General features: G+C 34.8%; 1 protein-coding gene across 6 annotated transcripts in view; it reads right to left on the reverse strand.

Annotated features, from left to right (window-relative positions):
* Positions 1-16550, reverse strand: part of LOC133176886 (phosphofurin acidic cluster sorting protein 1-like) — a 31479-nt gene extending 14929 nt beyond the window's left edge. For 3 of the 6 annotated variants that reach the window (XM_061311968.1, XM_061311953.1, XM_061311945.1), the window contains exons 1-10: positions 16427-16550; positions 16183-16270; positions 10135-10224; positions 9911-10033; positions 7576-7729; positions 6048-6217; positions 3444-3506; positions 2168-2322; positions 1286-1337; positions 942-1001 (exon numbers count right to left, since the gene is read on the reverse strand). In XM_061311968.1, the coding sequence (XP_061167952.1) occupies positions 942-1001; positions 1286-1337; positions 2168-2322; positions 3444-3506; positions 6048-6217; positions 7576-7729; positions 9911-10033; positions 10135-10224; positions 16183-16270; positions 16427-16533 (1062 nt within the window). In that variant the 5' untranslated portion in view covers positions 16534-16550. Of the gene's footprint in view, positions 1-941; positions 1002-1285; positions 1338-2167; positions 2323-3443; positions 3507-6047; positions 6218-7575; positions 7730-9505; positions 9521-9910; positions 10034-10134; positions 10225-16182; positions 16271-16426 lie in introns of those variants that run through there. The other 3 variants (XM_061311974.1, XM_061311960.1, XM_061311981.1) reach the window with 2 other exon arrangements.
* Between the last annotated feature and the right edge of the window lie 2083 nt (positions 16551-18633).

Here is an 18633-nt window from a genome sequence, read left to right on the forward strand (position 1 = left end):
AGAATTAAAATAGTCTTTGATAGTTAGAGTAAAAGTTGTATAAATTAAAGCTATAATACCATATAGATTTATAATGCAGATGACCTCCATCATGCTATATATTTTTACATGGAATATGAAGCCTACTTTTACATTTTGTGACCAATAGGTCTTATAAACATTGCATGCTGAAGACTATAGTCAACCTCCTATTCAACAAATGCCAATATATAAAAATGTATCAAATCAAAAACAAAAAGTTGAAAAAAATTTACCCAATGATGCCAATCCCCGCCAAAATGTCTGTTTCGTAATCATGTAATTTTTTTCATTCGAGGAAAATTCTTTTGTAGTATTGTCTTTTAGTTGTCTTAGAACTCAATAAGATTTAGTGATCAAAGTAACATCAATATGATAACAAGATCATCAGACACATGCATTATGTGCATTATGATTACAGGCAAATGACTTGGAGTGTGGGGGTGTGTGTGTGTGTATGTGTGTGTGTGGGAGGGGGGAGGTTTACACTTTGGCACACTAGATTATTATTTATTTGTGGTGTTTAAATGAATCTTGATAATAAAACACAGCTGCATTATCCATCTGAGAAAAATCAACACTGAATATACATGTAAAAGGACTAAGAAATATATCCACATTTGGCTTTAAGAACCTACTGATATTAATAAAGGGGGGGGGGGGGTTAAAAGTTTGATATACATTGCTTTATTTAGTTATTCATAAACTGCAGACTAATTTTACTTATTGGATTTGATTTTTAAAAAGTATTACTGTAACAAATAATATACACAATTTTAAAAAAAAAAAGAATAATTTAGAAAAAGATCTTAAAATGAATTAAGTAAATGTACTATGGGGACAGGGAGGAATGATAATAGAAATCATGATAAAATACCAATTAATGAGGCACAGAAAGAAAACTGTGACCTTTTTACACTTACCATCAGACTTTCAGGTTCCTTTTTGATGGAAGTTGCATCATCGCTATTTTTATCAGGGTCCTGTGTATACAAATAATCAGCTGTTTACAACATCCAGCTCTGTGGCACTGGCAGACAACATTCAGTCTTACAACTAAAGGTCTAAAGGCTGAGATTAATAGAGATCTATATACCTTACAATGTTTTACTTCTTAATAACTGAACTGACACATGCTTTAATGGATTAAATATAATCTGGTAGAAAATAAACCAAAGAAGCTTTTAAAAGAAATAAATTGATGCGGCAAGACGGGATGACGATGAGTTACTGAGCATGCTTACTGGATCTACACTGGTGGTCTTACCTTACTACCATCGTCAGGTTCTACAGTGCTTGTTCTGCCTTGGAAAAATGGTCTAGAAAAGGAAAATAAATTGATCATAAACAGTTAACAAATTATTTTCTAGCATTTTCTTATTCCCATGAAACAAAACTTTATATATTTAATTAAAATCTATTCTTTCTGATGGATAATGAATTTATATTTAAAAGGAAACTTATATGCAAAAAGTTTTAATTATAACACCAATGCAGGTCTCAATTGAGTCTGAACTGTTTAGATAACAAACTCAAATGAGTCTTGGTTTAAAATTTTAGATAACAAACTCACCTGAGCCCTGATTAATAACAAACTCACCTAAGTCTTGGTTTAGATGTTGAAATAACAAACTCACCTGAGTCTTGGTTAAGGTGTTGAAATAACAAACTCAACTGAGTCTTAGTTTAGATGTTGAAATAACAAACTCACCTGAGTCTTGGTTTAGGTGTTTAAATAACGAACTCACCTGAGTCTTGGTTAAGGTGTTGAAATAAACTCAACTGAGTCTTGGTTAAGATATTGAAATAACAAACTCACCTGAGTCTTGGTTTAGGTGTTGAAATAACAAACTCACCTGAGTCTTGGCTTAGATGTTGAAATAACAAACTCAACTGAGTCTTGGTTAAGATATTGAAATAACAAACTCACCTGAGTCTTGGTTTAGGTGTTGAAATAACAAACTCACCTGAGTCTTGGTTTAGGTGTTGAAATAACAAATTCACCTGAGTCTTGGTTTAGGTGTTGTAATAACAAATTCACCTGAGTCTTGGTTTATTGTTGTAATAACAAACTCATCTGAGTCTTGGTTTATTGTTGTAATAACAAATTCACCTGAGCCTTGGTTTACTGTTGTAATAACAAACTCACCTGAGTCTTGGTTTAGGAGTTGAAATAACACTGACAGCATCTGGGTCCATTTCCTGGCCACTGTCACTCATGCTCTCTGCCAGCTCATCAATTAAGTCTTCGATGTCATCGTTTGGGTCCTGATTTGTGTCGGGGAACTCTTCTGGGTCTAATGACTGAAAAATAAATACGTCAACTTATTATCTCTGTATTATACCCTTCTTCTAAGTTTAATTGCATATGCAAAGATCCTTTCAAAAAAGTTATTTGCTTAATTGTAGGAATAAAGAGTTTATTTGTTTACTTTTATTACAAACTTTATTAGATTAAAGGATGGAGCCTTTTAGTACTGAAACAAAATAGAGATAAAGACAGTGTTTGAAACTCACCATTAAATTTACATGTATATAGCTAGTCATGCAGGGCTGGCTGCTAGTAAACATTGTCAGCCTTGCCAAAGATCTACTTGCCAGAAAAATTAATTGACTTTTTAAATGTATTTTTAATATACATGTTAAAGCATATTACTTTTTTTTTGTCTCCTCATATATTTTTTTTTCTTCGCTTTGTTATCCACCACTAGAAACCCTAAGAAGTTGCGTAACATGTTTAACACAAACTATGTTTACCTCAATCATAATCTATACTTTAATGAGAATCTTGATCCAAGTTTAAGGTTTACACTATTAGATTGATCAATCATTACGTGACTTGGACTCTATCAACATAACTTCATTTCTGATTAAAAAGATTTACGAGTTCAGTCCCTTTGGGTGTTAAATTTCACTACATGTATCAGTACAATTCATCAAATTGATCTAAATTCATTACGCAGAAATTTTAACGCATCCAGGAGGGTATCGATACGAATTTTTGCACCCAGCAAAATTTATGCATCTTGGGTGATTTACACATGGTTATTTCAAACACTGATATAGGCAAATCTGTATTACTCTTACAAGAGCAATTTTATGTCACTCTTTAAAAGGATATTGAAAATTTTGGTTCAAAGGTAAAATGTCAAAATAACTTTGGTGAATGTGTTTCTTCGTAAAATCAAATTTTTCAACATAGGAAATGAATCCCAAAGTACATGTATTTGTATGAAGTAGACATTTACATGTACATGATGTACCCCAACTAAACGAGGCTTGTAGCATGTGCCTGATAGAACAGGGGCTTGCTGTCTTAAGGCCTTCATCAGACTCCATCCTTTGCAAAGATTTTAGAGTTACTTAGATTTATCTGTTAAAAGCTTGAGTAAGAGAAGAAAGCAAGTGTTGAGTTATAAGCAAACCTCCTCTGTGATCTTGAATTTTCGAAGCAATGATACAATTTTCTGTTTAAAATTCCTCTGTTGCTGAAAAACAAAGAAATTAGCATAGCATACCTTTCCGACCACATCATTCTAATCTAATGTGATACTTAATTGTGAATAAGCCACTGTACATATATATTATATTGTGCTTACAATGTCCCCCAACATTCAATATGTTCCATAAGGCCAAAAAAATATCTTTAGTTTCTGGGGCCAAACTTTCAAAATAAGGCTAAGTAAAATTGAAATTATAGTTCTCAGGCCAATTTCCTTTAAAACAGATGAGGACAGAAGGCATTTTTTTCCAGCAATAAATTTTATGCAAAAGGCATTTTTTTCAGAATTTTCTATAAAAATAACAATGAAAATTCTTCCTTCATAGTTTCACTGGTGTCATTCAGTAGATATATTTAACTTCTCACAAAATTACCAAATATATACATTTTTTAAATTTTCCGTGAACAAAGTGTCCATGTTGAATGACTGTCAATGTCCATGTTTATCCATGTTTATACAAAAATACAATGAAGAATTTCAATGCAGCTACCTTAATATAGATGTGTGCACCGTAATTTCAATTTTATGTAGCCTAAAATGCGACAAGCACGTTTTTAAGCAAAAGCTATATTTTTTTAGTACTTTAAATTTGAAACTCAATAAACTTTAAAAAGTATTATCATAAGTATTTTTAAAATTATAATATTGAGTATCCATTAAAAAAATTTATGAAACATAGGTAATCAAAGATTACGAAGCTCACCTCGACGAACGTTATCTACATGTAAGGCAAATTTCACATCATATTTTTTTTCTAGTTAGGGTACATCCCAAGATCAATATCCATGCAAGTTTGATTTAATTATAGATCTGCTCAAAAAACTTTTGACCTGTTTAGTAATCAAGAAAATTTTGGTCAGTTCCAACATCCAAAGCAAGTCTGGAAGTTTTCATCCTTAGATGCACCATCTATGCAAGTTTTATCATAACAGGCCATAATATTATATAGCTACTCCAAAAAATTACCCTGGTCACTCATCTGGAAAATGTACGTCAGATTCAGAATCCAAGGCAAGTCTGGAAGTATCCATCCCTAGATACATCATCCATGCTAATTTGGTTAAAATATGGCTAAAATTCACTCATGTGGAAAATCTAGGTCAGATCCAGCATTCGAAGCAGATTGGTTAGTGTACATCCCTAGATGCATCATCCATGAAAGTTTGGACCAGGTAGGGCTTATAGTTACTTGGGAACGAGACTACTCCTAAATCTAAACCTGGTCTCACATGTGGAAAATCTAGGTCAGATCCAGCATCCGAAGCAAGTGTGGTAGTGTCCATCCCTGGATGCATCATCCATGCAAGTTTGGTCAAGGTAGGGCTTAGAGTTACTTTGGAATGGACCTGCTCCTAAAACTTTAACCTGGTCACTCATCCGGAAAATCTAGGTCAGATCCAGCATCCGAAGCAAGTGTGGTAGTGTCCATCCCTAGATGCATCATCCATGCAAGTTTGGTCCAGGTAGGGCTTATAGTTACTTGGGAATGGACCTGCTCCTAAAACTTTAACCTGGTACACATCTGGAAAATCTACATCAGATCCAGCATCTGAAGTAAGTGTGGTAGTGTCCATCCCTAGATGCATCATCCATGCAAGTTTGGTCCAGGTAGGGCTTATAGTTACTTGGGAATGGACCTGCTCCTAAAACTTTAACCTGGTCACTCATCTGGAAAATCTAGGTCAGATCCAGCATCCGAAGCAAGTGTGGTAGTGTCCATCCCTAGATGCATCATCCATGCAAGTTTGGTCCAGGTAGGGCTTATAGTTACTTGGGAATGGACCTGCTCCTAAAACTTTAACCTGGTCACTCATCTGGAAAATCTAGGTCAGATCCAGCATCCAAAGCAAGTGTGGTAGTGTCCATCCCTAGATGCATCATCCATGCAAGTTTGGTCCAGGTAGGGCTTATAGTTACTTGGGAATGGGACTTGCTCCTAAAACTTTAACCTGGTCACTCATCCGGAAAATCTAGGTCAGATCCAGCATCCGAAGCAAGTGTGGTAGTGTCCATCCCTAGATGCATCATCAATGCAAGTTTGGTCCAGGTAGGGCTTATAGTTACTTGGGAATGGACCTGCTCCTAAAACTTTAACCTGGTCACTCATCCGGAAAATCTAGGTCAGATCCAGCATCCGAAGCTAGTGTGGTAGTGTCCATCCCTAGATGCATCATCCATGCAAGTTTGGTCCAGGTAGGGCTTATAGTTACATGGGAATGGGACTTGCTCCTAAAACTTTAACCTGGGACGCCGACGCTAACGCCGACGCCGACACCGACGCCGACGCCGACGCCGGGGGTATAGCATAAGCTCATCTCGACTTCGTCGAGGTGAGCTAAAAAGGAAATACCTAAATTTTCTAGAGAAAATTGAGTTATCCCCCTTTCCATTATGTGAAGAAAATGGATCAATGCTGCTATGTTTGATTTAATGCAGGCAGTACCCGAGAAACTAAAGATTCTTTTTTGGCCTAACCCAGATATTCATAATGACCCTGCATGCATTATCCCCCTTCCCCTGACTTACGCTGACTCTTCCTCTAGCTGTGGCTACCCCTCGGGCCTGTGTTCGGTTGGATTTTCTTGCTCTCAGTCTTCCATCCTCGTCTAATGCCTCGGGATCACTGATGTCATCATTTGACCATTCTTCTTGATCGTCTTCATCGTACGATTCATTATCAATGTCTGGGGAACGATCTATAAAAAGTTTCAAGATATCAAATTTTTGTTACTAAGTCAAAAGCATGAACTTTGGGTTATCTCCCATGAGGATGTGATTTTTTTTCAGAAAGATAATACAGCGTTTATGGAATCAAAGAAACATTTCAAACTCACATATTCCAATCATACTGAAATGCACATATACTTTTGAGTTGTTTTTTCTTTTAATTAATTGAGTTAATCCCAGCAACCAAATTACTATAAACATATTACATTTGGCTGGGTATTCCTTTTAGTGCCTTTGGTGGAAAGCAACTTCCACTAATTCAAGTAAAAAGCTAAATGTCTTGCACATATACACATAAATAAGAATATTAAGAAATGCATTAAATCAAATCTAAACTAACTTGTTCAAAAATCAATTTCCGTCAAATACACGCTAAATATATTTACAATACTGTATAGGGGATTAATTTCACGGGTTGTAATTTTCACGTTTTTCTCTCCTCTGACACGATCGCGGTTTGTTGAATTCGCGGAATCGGTATATAATAAATGTTACATGTACCTCCCTTCAATGTCTATATCCGTTTTATCCATAGCATAGCTAGAACGACATTAATCAGCATTATGTATTCACTTCACAAACAACAGGGTAGATTTATATAAAATAGTTAGATTTAATAATTTACTGACGACTAACTAAAACAAGTGCAGTTATTAAAAGTCCTTGACTATAAACGTCAAATTACTTCCTATATGCTATTACGATGAGTACACCCCAAGATCTTCTTTCCCTGGGGATAATACATCGCGGCGAAAAACCACTGGACAGTAAGAAATGTGTTAATGTAGGACGACGAAGTAATATCTATCCAGATCATCAGCAAGTTCGATAGTTATTTGAATGATTTTTAAAAAACCAAAATGTCGATAAAAACATGATAATGCAGCTAACAAATACATGTGGTAATGTAGTTACGCACGGGTAATCAAAACCCATGACCCACGTGTTTTGATTGATGAAACATGTAGCGTTGGCTATTAAAACAGCTTTTTTTTTTTTTTTTACAAATACAGGTTATTATCTGCTGAATGATCTAAATTAAAGTAAAGCGTGATAATTAAAATCATTGAATGACAAGTACGATTCGTAATTACTGAAATGACCATGTACTGCACGCATAATTACCTATCGTAGTGTATTCTCAGATTTCCAAATATAACATGGAGGTTATTGAAAACTTATTCACTGTTTCTTGAATTCACGGATTTATTTACACCGTGAATATAGCGAATATTAACACCGCGAGTTATTTTCCCCCTATACAGTAATTGAAACTAGAAAATCTTGATTCATTTCTACTGGAATGTTCAACCTCACAACAACTCACCAACATCTGACAGAGTTGTCTTCCTCTGGCCATTCTCTGTGTGGTCCACAGGCTGACTAGACAGCTGTAACATGACCAGTGTGGCCAACTTCTCTGTGTTGTCTTTCTGATCACTGTACAGAGATAGGTCCTTATCATGTGTTCTCTGTAAAACCTAAACAGAAAGAAAGACCACCAGTTTATATCACTTTACTCAGACACATCCACTGTAAAACCTAAACAGAAAGGAAGACCACCAGTTTATATCACTGTATTCAAACACATCCACTGTGAAACCTAAACAGAAAGGAGGACCACCAGTTTATATCACTGTATTCAAACACATCCACTGTGAAACCTAAACAGAAAGAAAGACCACCAGTTTATATCACTTTACTCAAGACACATCCACTGTAAAACCTAAACAGAAAGAAAGACCACCAGTTTATATCACTTTACTCAAGACACATCCACTGTAAAACCTAAACAGAAAGGAGGACCACCAGCTTATATCACTGTATTCAAACACATCCACTGTGATACCTAAACAGAAAGGAGGACCACCAGTTTATATCACTGTACTCAGACAGGTCCACTGTAAAATCTAAACAGAAAGGAAGACCACCAGTTTAACTGTACATCATTTACAGAGACAGGAAGATCATGTTCTGTATAAACTAATCAGAAAGGATGACCACCAGTTTTTTTTTTTTTAATGTACAAAGATATATCACCAAGTTCATGAAGTTCTACAACTAAACAGGAAGGGAGGATACATCAAGTATCTTCCATAAAACCTGGGGTTTTGTTTACTTGTGTTCATATGATCCCTGATCAGGGTTTGGCTAAAATGTATCAAATTGATATTGTCCATAGCCAGGAAACAGGTTTTGCTAAAGTGTGTCAATTTCTTTTGGCCCCTGACCAGGGGATTTGCTTTTGTGTGTCATTTTGACAAGGTCCCTGGACAGAGTTTTGCTTATGTGATATCACAGATTTTTTTGTTAGGGGTTAATTTTTGTTGTTTTTGTGTTAAGAAGAGACCCATGGATTCATGTCTTCCACGTTAAAATTTCAAAGTACAGTATCATGTTAGTCTACCAACCAAGAAATTAAATCAGCTTGAATCAGTATTTTTTCAACAGACCACAAAAATTTGATCCCACAAAAATAAGTAACTTTACAGTATGTGTATCATGTTAATGGCTGCTTATATGTGTGATGTTGATGTGGCCCTGCTTATATGTGTGATGTTGATGTGGCCCTGCTTATATATGTGATGTTGATGTGGCCCTGCTTATATGTGTGATGTTGATGTGGCCCACTTGTGTGTTGACAAGGCCTGCTTTTATATATGTGTGATGTTGATGTGGCCCTGCTTATATGTGTGATGTTGATGTGGCCCACTTATGTGTGCTGACAAGGCCTGCTTATATATGTGTGTGATGTTGATGTGGCCCTGCTTATATGTGTGATGTTGATGTGGCCCTGCTTATATGTGTGATGTTGATGTGGTCCACTTTTGTGTGCTGACAAGGTCCCTACCCATGGTTTTGCTTTTGAGTCATATAAACATGGCCCGCAGCCAAGGATTTCCATACATTTATTATGTTAACATGATCAGGTTTTGCTTGCACATCATGTTGACATGATCCACAGACAGGGTTTTGTTCATGTGCCATGTAAACATGGTCCACAGCCAAGGTTTTGCTTACTTGTATCAAGTTGACATGGCCAGGTTTTGGTTACATGTGTCATGTTGATATGACTGTGTTTTGCTTACATATGTCATGCTGACATGACAAGGTTATGCTTACATGTGTCATGTTGACATGATCAGGTTTTGCTAACACGTGTCATGTTGACATGACTGGATTTTGCTTATATGTATCATGTTCACATGACTGGGTTTTGCTTACACGTCATGTTGACATGATAAGGTTTTGCTTACATGTGTCATATTGACATGACCAGGGTTTGTTAACATGTGTCATGTTGACATAACTGGATTTTGCTTACATGTTTCTTGTTGACATGACTGGATTTTGCTAGCATATGTCATGTTCACACGACCAGGTTTTGCTTACACATGTCATGTTGACATGACCAGGTATTGCTTACACATGTCATGCTGACATGACCAGGTTTTGCTTACATGTGTCATGTTGACATAACTGGTTTTGCTAACTCTTGTCTTGTTGACATGACTTGGTTTTCTTTAAATGTGTCATGTTGACATGTCTGGATTTTGCTTACACATGTCATGCTGACTTGACCAGGTTTTGCTTACATGTGTCATGTTGACATGACTGGATTTTGCTTACACAACATGTTGACATGAATGGGTTTTCCTTACATGTGTCATGTTGACATGGCCCACAGCAAGGGTTTTGTATCCTAGAATGGTCTTGTTTTTGTATTTCTTCCTTCTTTGTAACATCACTTGTAATTTGCAGTCTCTTTTTAAATAGTGTGGATACTGAAAAAAAGGATGTAAGTTCCATCATAGTATCATATATACCAAATATCACCTCATTAAAAAGAATGATATTTGAAAAAAAGGAAATTTTATTTCCAAACCTGAAGAGAAAACGTGAGGTCTAACTCTGTATCCAGTAAACCTCCAGGTGGTACAATGATTTCATTTGATCTCAAAATTCTCTTAGAATTCTAGAAAAGAAAAAGAGCATTAACTAGAAACTCATTGCGAGCAATGAGAGGTCTTCCGTCCAATTTTGAAAATAAAAACGTAAATTCAAGCTGAAAAGGTGATAAAAGAAATTCAGACACTCTGGAAATTTAACCCTGGTTGTCAGCGTGAAAATCCAACGTGCTAACCATTAACCATTCACTTTTTTGCATCACTTCCTGTCACGACCGGAAGTAACGGCGATACAAGATTTCTTCGCGATTCAAATAAACTGATGTCTGACCATCAGTTCTGAAAGTTTTAGACTTCAGTCATTTACTGTTGCAGAGCAATATTGAGAGAACAAATTCTAATTCTGAGGACAGGTAAACACGTGACTGGAAGTGAATTTTATAAAAAAAAAAAAAAAAAAAATCTCTGACGTTTCTCTATACATTTGCAGTATCTACAAAATGCATAAAAACATTTCAAGTACTTTATCGATAAGCAAAATTTATGAGAAAGTTAAATATCAAAAAAACGTAGTTTATCACCTAAAACCGGAAGTTGCCGTTTTTGTTTCCGGTGGAATCTAACATATTTCAAAACAGCGAAAGAGATGCAATAAAGTGATGCAAACTTTAATTTAAAAAAGAAAAGTTAAATTTTTTGGTTTCTTTGATCACTTCCTGTGACGACCGGAAGTTACGACGGACGCGTTTCACCAAAATGGTTTTGCGTACTCCTCAAGGTCTGCTACTCATAAAAATTTGGTGTTTTAATCTTTTACCTGTTTTGGAGATCTCGCTCAGACAATTTTTCATTTTGAGGACAGAAAAACACATGACCGGAAGTGAATTTTTGAAAGATATTTGAAGTTACTCTAGACCTCTGCAGTCTGAATAACATATTTAAAATTCATTTCAAATACATTATCTATGAAGAATATTTATAGCAAAGTAAAATACTCAAATTTTGTAGTTTTTCTCTTATAACCGGAAGTTGTCGTTTTCGTTTCCGGTGGGACCAACATCTTTCGAATCTGCGAAAAAGATGCAATAAAGTGATGCATATTTTAATGAAAAAAAGAAAAGTTGAAATTTTCAATTTCTTTGATCACTTCCTGTGACGACCGGAAGTGACGACTGACGCTCTGAACCCAAGTGGTTTTGGCTACATCTTAAGGTCTGTTGCTCATATAAGTCTGGTGTCTTAATCTCTTATCATTTCTGAGATCTTGCTTAGACAACTTCTCATTTTTAGGACAGAAAAACACGCGACCGGAAGTGAATTTTTGAAAGATATTTGAGGTTACTCTAGACATTTGCTGTCTGAATAACATATTTAAAATTCATTCCAAATACTTTATCTACAAAAGATATTAATGGGAAAGAAAAATACTCAAATTATGTAGTTTTTCTCTTATAGCCGGAAGTTGACGTTTTTGTTTCCGGTGGGACCAACATATTTCAAAACTACAAAAGAGATGCAATATTGTGATGTAAGAATTGATTTAAAAAAAGAAAGTTGAAATTTAACGATTTCTTTGATCACTTCCGTAAGCGACCGGAAGTGCCGACGACAGACGAAAAGGTGCCCTCTCCAATCTAAAAATCATGTTCTATCATCTCTAACAAGTCTCCAGTTAATATCTTAAGCCATTCTTGAGAACACTCAAGGACAAAATTGCATTTTAAAATCAGAAAATTGTCCATAACTTGGCTCTGGAACCGAATTTACCAAAAAACGGAATTTTATATAAAATTCATATAAAGACCTTTTATCCCTGAAAATTTCAAGGAAATTCATTGAATAGTTTTCGAGAAATCGCGTGCACAAAATTTTGTCTAAAAAAAAAAGAATAATAATAATAATAATAAGAAACAATAGAATCACTATAAGGTCTTCCGTGGAGACGGAAGACCTTAATAATACATCTATCTTAATTATTATGTACATGACAAAACTCAAAATTAACTTAAACTGGTCTAAAAACAGGAATTAACTTAAATGGCAGTACATGTATTTTTATTCCAGGAAAATAGGAATTCTTTATTTGTGAAATAGTGAAGAGTCTTGATCATGTCAAACAAATCTACTCAAGAGACATAAGATTTTAAATCTTCCTTAATGCCAGTGTATGAATTTGATAGTTTTATTTTAACATGTAACAAAATTAAAGAGTCTTGTTATATAGAAAAAATATTACAAGGTTACCCTCAAGGCAAGGTAAACATGAAAGTACATCAAATGACTCAGTTATTTTCATCACCACAGTATCTAAGTTACATATACTTGTATATCTATCTAGGCAATACAGAATCTTAAACTACTGTGTGTCCCTAGATGTATCTATCATCCATATATGTTTGGCCAGGGTAGGGCTCATAGTTACTTGGGAATGAACCTGTTGAAAAACATGAACATAGCAAGACACCCTGAAAATATAGGCAAGGTGATGAATTTGAAGCATAACTGGTAAAAAAACTATGAAACGTATCTTGATCTGGCCTTGATCTGGCCTAGATGTACCCTCCCTGCAAGTTTGGAAATGGGCCTCATCCAAAACTGGAATACCTAGTCTCCAAGCATTGCCAAAGCATGTCTCAACTTTGTTGATGTAGGCTACTCAGGGTTTGGTGAAGCATATGGCTCAGTGCTTATTTGGTCAGTAACCCAAAGGTAGCTGCTTCAAGACCTGATGTGGTCACTTGATGTTGTGTGCTGTTTCCTTAGACAAAGCACTTTTAATTATCTACATTGTCTCAGTTCACCAAGCTGTAATGCATACTGGCTTACACTGGAAGTTAACCTGTAATGAGCTGGTGTCCCATCCAGGGGGAGTCAGTGACTCTCATCCACTTAGCACCACAGAAACTAAGTTTAAAAACTGGCCTTTTGAGCCTCGTGGCTAAGACAAGGATTTAACTTTTTTTTATTTTAACTTAAGGCTTATATAAATATAAATCTATACAAACCTAATTAACTGTAATTCTTACAATATTACATTTGTTGAACCAGAGTAAATAAAGTGCATGTGTGAACTAAATGATGCTGCAACTTAGGGGAGGGGGGGATAATTAAGTGCACCCAGTAGATGACTATAAATTTTAGTCTTTTTAACATACTGAAAGAACAACATATAATTTAAAACCATAGTGTATGTATCAGATGTTTTATGTATAAAAGGTTTGCTAAAGCCACTACAAGGAGAATTTGCTTTTTTTAAACCATAGAGAGTAAACAGATATACCAATTTGTGTGAAATGACACAATATACAATGTATTACCCACTAAGATAGAATATACAAACTGGACACTGGTTATCCCATCTATAAATCAATACCAGAAAGTCTCAGATAGGATTGAAACATTTACCTGAAAAAGACCTTGTCCTTCTTAAAAAGTATACACAAAAAATGAGAAACTGACAAGTCTTGATTGACACATGTACTCAGCACATGTCATTTCAAGCTTTCAACGACCTATTAAAAGTGTGGTAAGAATGCAGCTATTACAGTTCCTTGTGTTATTATGAGTTTTCTAATCCTGATAGTTCATAAAAGACACAATCCAATGAATCTGACTGAAAATAAAATAATGTCAGTCACAGAGAGCATGACAGCATTAATTACATTTATTATAAACTTGATCTTGAGTGTAATCATATGATCATGAACTAAAATTACAGGAGCAGGGCTGTCCCTAAGAATTGAAAGAGCAGGGGACATTTAAGAAGTAGCTGGGGGTATGGGGTTGAGGGGGAATACCAGAACAACCAGGGGATTATGTCAATATAGGTGGGGAAATTCCCTGGCCCCCGGGTCTTAGGGACAACCCTTCAAGAGGTGCTACAACTATCTCTGTTAAGACAGTATTTCAGATTCTATGAACTTTTTTTCACAAACAAGTTCTCAATGTTAGGGTAAAAGTGAGATTACACTTAGAAAAAAAATTGATAGCCTTATGCATACAGAAAGAGGTTTTTTGAAAGCAAACATCTATGTGGGACAAAAAAAAATTTGAGATTCAAGATTGGTAAATGTAGGATTTAGTTTTGTTATTACTAATCATGCTAATAAATCCAATATTGATTCACTTTTAGCAATAGAATATATATGTTTTATATTTCAATAATAATTTAATTACTTATGTGAAAGGAGTTTTGCATTTATTCAAAAATCTTTTCTTGGTAATTGAAAGTAAAAGGTGTAAAGGAAGTTGATCTGAATATGTATATATGGAGACAGTGAACTTTTCCCTGTGGAAAACAAGGTCTACTTCCTGATTGTGATCACAACATTCTTTTTTTATGTGCATCAATATCAAATCTGCCATACAAGTTAATTTGTTGCCTAAGGTATATATAGTAGTAGGAAGTTTAAATTATTGGAAACCAAGATGTGTTTTGAATTTATATTTTCATTACACCAAGCACAACATAGTTTTTTTTTTAAGTACTGACACACTACATCATGAATTTTTTTTTTCAAGTAAAGAATACTCCTGCTATATAATATAAGCTCCCTAAAAAATGTAAACATAATTCCATGAAGAAATAGCAACAAAAGTTGAAAAAGTTTATTAGAGTACTAATGTCAGTCAACCACATCTTAAAATTTTCTTTGGCGAAAAATATATGCTCCCAGTTTAACTTAAGTTAATTATTTTGGAGAAATATATGATTACTTTGGATCAACTTCAACAGTTCCAGCACAATCTCTTGATTTAGCTATATAGCTTGATTTAGCTATATAGCTTTATTAAGCTATTAGGAGTAGCTTGATTTAGCTATTTTACCATACTTTTTTCTTAAATATGTTATTTTCTCAGCATGTACAAAAAGTCGCACCTTGGTGCAGTGATAATATTCAACCTTGAACTCTACTGAAAATTATACAATTAAAAATCACTCATCAAATTGCGTCTCCTAAAGAGACTTTGTACTCAAAGTTCTAAATGTTTTGGGGCTATATAAAGCAAGTGAAACAGTTACTTCTTCAATGAAATTATAAAGGAGGCCAGTTATGGTCAACAAGATAATTGACTGGTAATAATTCAATACAATGAGAAGCAATCACACTTATCCATGCCTCAACGCACACAAGGTAGTGTACAGTTACTCAAACAATGGAAATTCATCTTTTGCTTAAAAGTATTCAAAAGCTGCAATGTTAGAACTATTTTTGATTTCGATTGGTGTTTTCATAGCCCATCAGGGCTCGACATTAACTTTTTTTCCTACTTGTCCATTCGGACAAGTGACCAAGACATTTACTTGTCCGAACTTCAACTTCACTTGTCCGATTTTTTTTCAATAAAGATCTAATACTGTCAATTGGAAAACTAAATAAAATCCATTATATGTGCGTGATGTTATTTATAAATACAACAAACACTTAAAACAAAATTTTATCTAGACTTTTTGTCCTGACAACAACATCAATGTTCACAAGTGAAACTGTCAACATAAATTCGTAAGTTCCATGCCTTTGCGTATGCAATAAGTGAACTTCGATCCCGATCGAAGGTGAACTCAATAACATGGCGAATCATAGCGGGATCGAAGTTCGGTTTTTATGTACTGTTTCCGTATCTAAAGTACCGGTAAACTTTCAAGTCATTCTTTAATTATTTGGAAACTTCTTTATATTAAAATGCACTTGTCCAATCGGACAAGTGCCCAGCAATATCCACTTGTCCGTAATTTTTTTTCATTGGTACCGGACAAGCGGACAAGCGTTAATGTCGAGCCCTGCCCATAGTACATATATGCATAGTCAAATATTTACAACTTTTTATTTTTTACAAAAAAAGTTTTTGTGAAAAACTGCATAGAAATAGCTTTATCAAGCTATTTTGAATAGCTTAATAAAGCTATATAGCTATTTCAAGCTATATAGCTAAATCAAGAGATTGTGCTGGACCTGTTCAATATTATACTATCGATATATATATAATAATATATGTATTATGAAATTCATATTTCAGTTTCTCACCTGCATTTTAACAGCAATAATCACGGAATTCAGATCATTTTCCAGTGATTTATGTATGATAAGTCTGCTCAACGTGAGGGTACATAACCTGTAACACAACCGAAAAAGTGGTACAGAATTATTCCAACTTTTCCCACCCTTCTGTCAGTGTCATTGGGGCACAGTAAAAAAAAATTACAAGCTTGCGATTTTAAAATCAAGATTGCAATGCAGAGAGAATGTCAAAATAACTTCAAGAAAATACCTTGGAATACAACTTGGGGCTGTTTTCTCCACCTCCAAAACAGCGAAGAATTTCATAGGCACAGGTTTTGTGCCGATCCCCATCGTTTTGGCAGACTTCTCCGCCATGTTTATTTTTAATTAAATTTGCGCATGCTCATTGAATGGCTCTTCGAGTAAGATATTTCGTACCAAAACTGTTTCATAGTATGCCCCTGATTGAAAAGCGAGAGGTATACATGGTATATAGTGATGGGGTGTCCGTCCCTCCGCCCGTAAGCCCTTCTGTACAGTAATGTCCGTAACACTTGGGAGTACCCATCTCTTATCTGCAACAATAATAATAATTTACAGGGTTGCAAAACAGGGACCTATAATATTGGTCCCTGGTTGCAAATAATTTTGTGAGCTCAGTCCTGACAGTACCTCAAGTTTTCTATTAGTCTATTGGATAAAACAGAATGGTTAGTTTTGTCTCTTTCAAAATGATAAATATATAACGACATAAATCTTTTAATAACTTAACCAGTTACCATTTGATTCTGAATGGAGGGGAGGGATGCTGTGGGAGGCTAATTTTTTCGTGTAAGATTATTTATTATTATGCCAGTGAGAGACAGATTATTTATTTCCAAGATAATCACGGACAAATTATTTATTTTCTTCTTCACTGGAAAAAAAATTGACAAACAAAAAAGAAGGGGACTCAAAAACTCTTTCACGTGTTTATGCGGGGAGAGGGGAGCATCAGACAAGTACAGGTTATTTATTTTGTCCAGTTGAGGACAAATTATTTATTTTAATCAAACAGATATTTATGTCTAAAATTTTCCGGTCGCCATCCCTCAGAATCAAATGGCTGTACCCCCCCCCCCCAAAAAAAAAAAACATGTTTTCAAATTTAAAAGGTAATAACTATTTTTTTTTTTTTTTTACAAGAATTTGTAATAGGAAAGCAGAAAAAAATATGAAATAGAACTCTCTGTATTAATGGCCAGGTGCTCTAACCATAACCACTGAGTTACCCAGCCCGCGATATCCACCGCATATAACCCCAATCATTACATTCTTCCCTCCTTAAAACGTAACACCTCCGCACTCAAAGTTACACAACCCAGATTCTCTAGCTCCTGAACGGGATTTTTGCGTTTTTGCAATATTCTTTATCGGAGGCTTGTTAATTATTTTTTGTTTATTGAGAATTCTCAAAGTTTTATGGCAGCAGGGCCTGAAGATTAAGGGTCATCCCTACAGATCGAAGATATCTCAGCTTCACTCACTCTTTCTTTGCCGGAGTCTTCCCCCCCCTCTCTCTATCTCTGCTAAATTAGCAGCCACTCCCACGAACTAACTCACGTCTCCCCTATTTTTTGATCGAAGCGGAAAATCTGACAAAAGAACTACTCACGCTAATTCTCTATTCCCCACTACATTTTGACATTTTACGACACACATCAACAGTAACTGAATGGCAATTTGGCAATTAAAACTTTTTGTATGAAAAGAAGAGTTCATTATTAATTGATAGACAACTGAACTTTAATACCAGTGTCAGTTAATTGCTATAAGTTACAACTCTTTTTATTATTAAAAAAAAGAGGAGGGGGGTAGAAAAATTTATCCAACGAAATCAGGCTTTGAAACATCTCCAAATTTTTCAATACTCATGGATATATGGATAAATGATCCTTCAATCTTTCCATAAGTTTAACATATGTAAAATGAAAGATATAATATTGATAAGATAGAATTTTTAGTTGCAATCTCAATTGAAATTGGTAATAAAATCAACATTTTCAATACGTTTTTGTTTTTAAATATATTTCCAGTTCTCCATTGATTTCTATAGTGAAAAACACTTGATTATAGAGTTATCTCTCTTTGTGTTCCCAAATAAGTTATAATTTATAAATATTTACGGTATATAAATTCAAAAAATCATTCGAGTATGTTAACTTCTGAAAACTGACTTGGAGGTAGGCAGCAGAATTTAACACTAACATTAAGAAATTATCAATTTCTGTCAGCATCAGATGAGCGTATAAAGATTTTTGCAATGATAAAAATAAGTACATATACATTTACGTAAGAATATCAAATATATATACATGTATATGCCCTTCAATCAATCAGCCATGAGGAGGCTCATTAAGTCAGATATGTTTTAGAATTATCAGATATTACGTTTTGGTTTTTATTCCAATACAAGATAGAATGGTCAGTAATGGA

Source organism: Saccostrea echinata, unplaced genomic scaffold (assembly GCF_033153115.1).
Source record: "Saccostrea echinata isolate AGI-Se365-2 ecotype Australia unplaced genomic scaffold, CSIRO_AGI_Sech_v1 ptg000002l, whole genome shotgun sequence".
Taxonomy (NCBI): domain Eukaryota; kingdom Metazoa; phylum Mollusca; class Bivalvia; order Ostreida; family Ostreidae; genus Saccostrea; species Saccostrea echinata.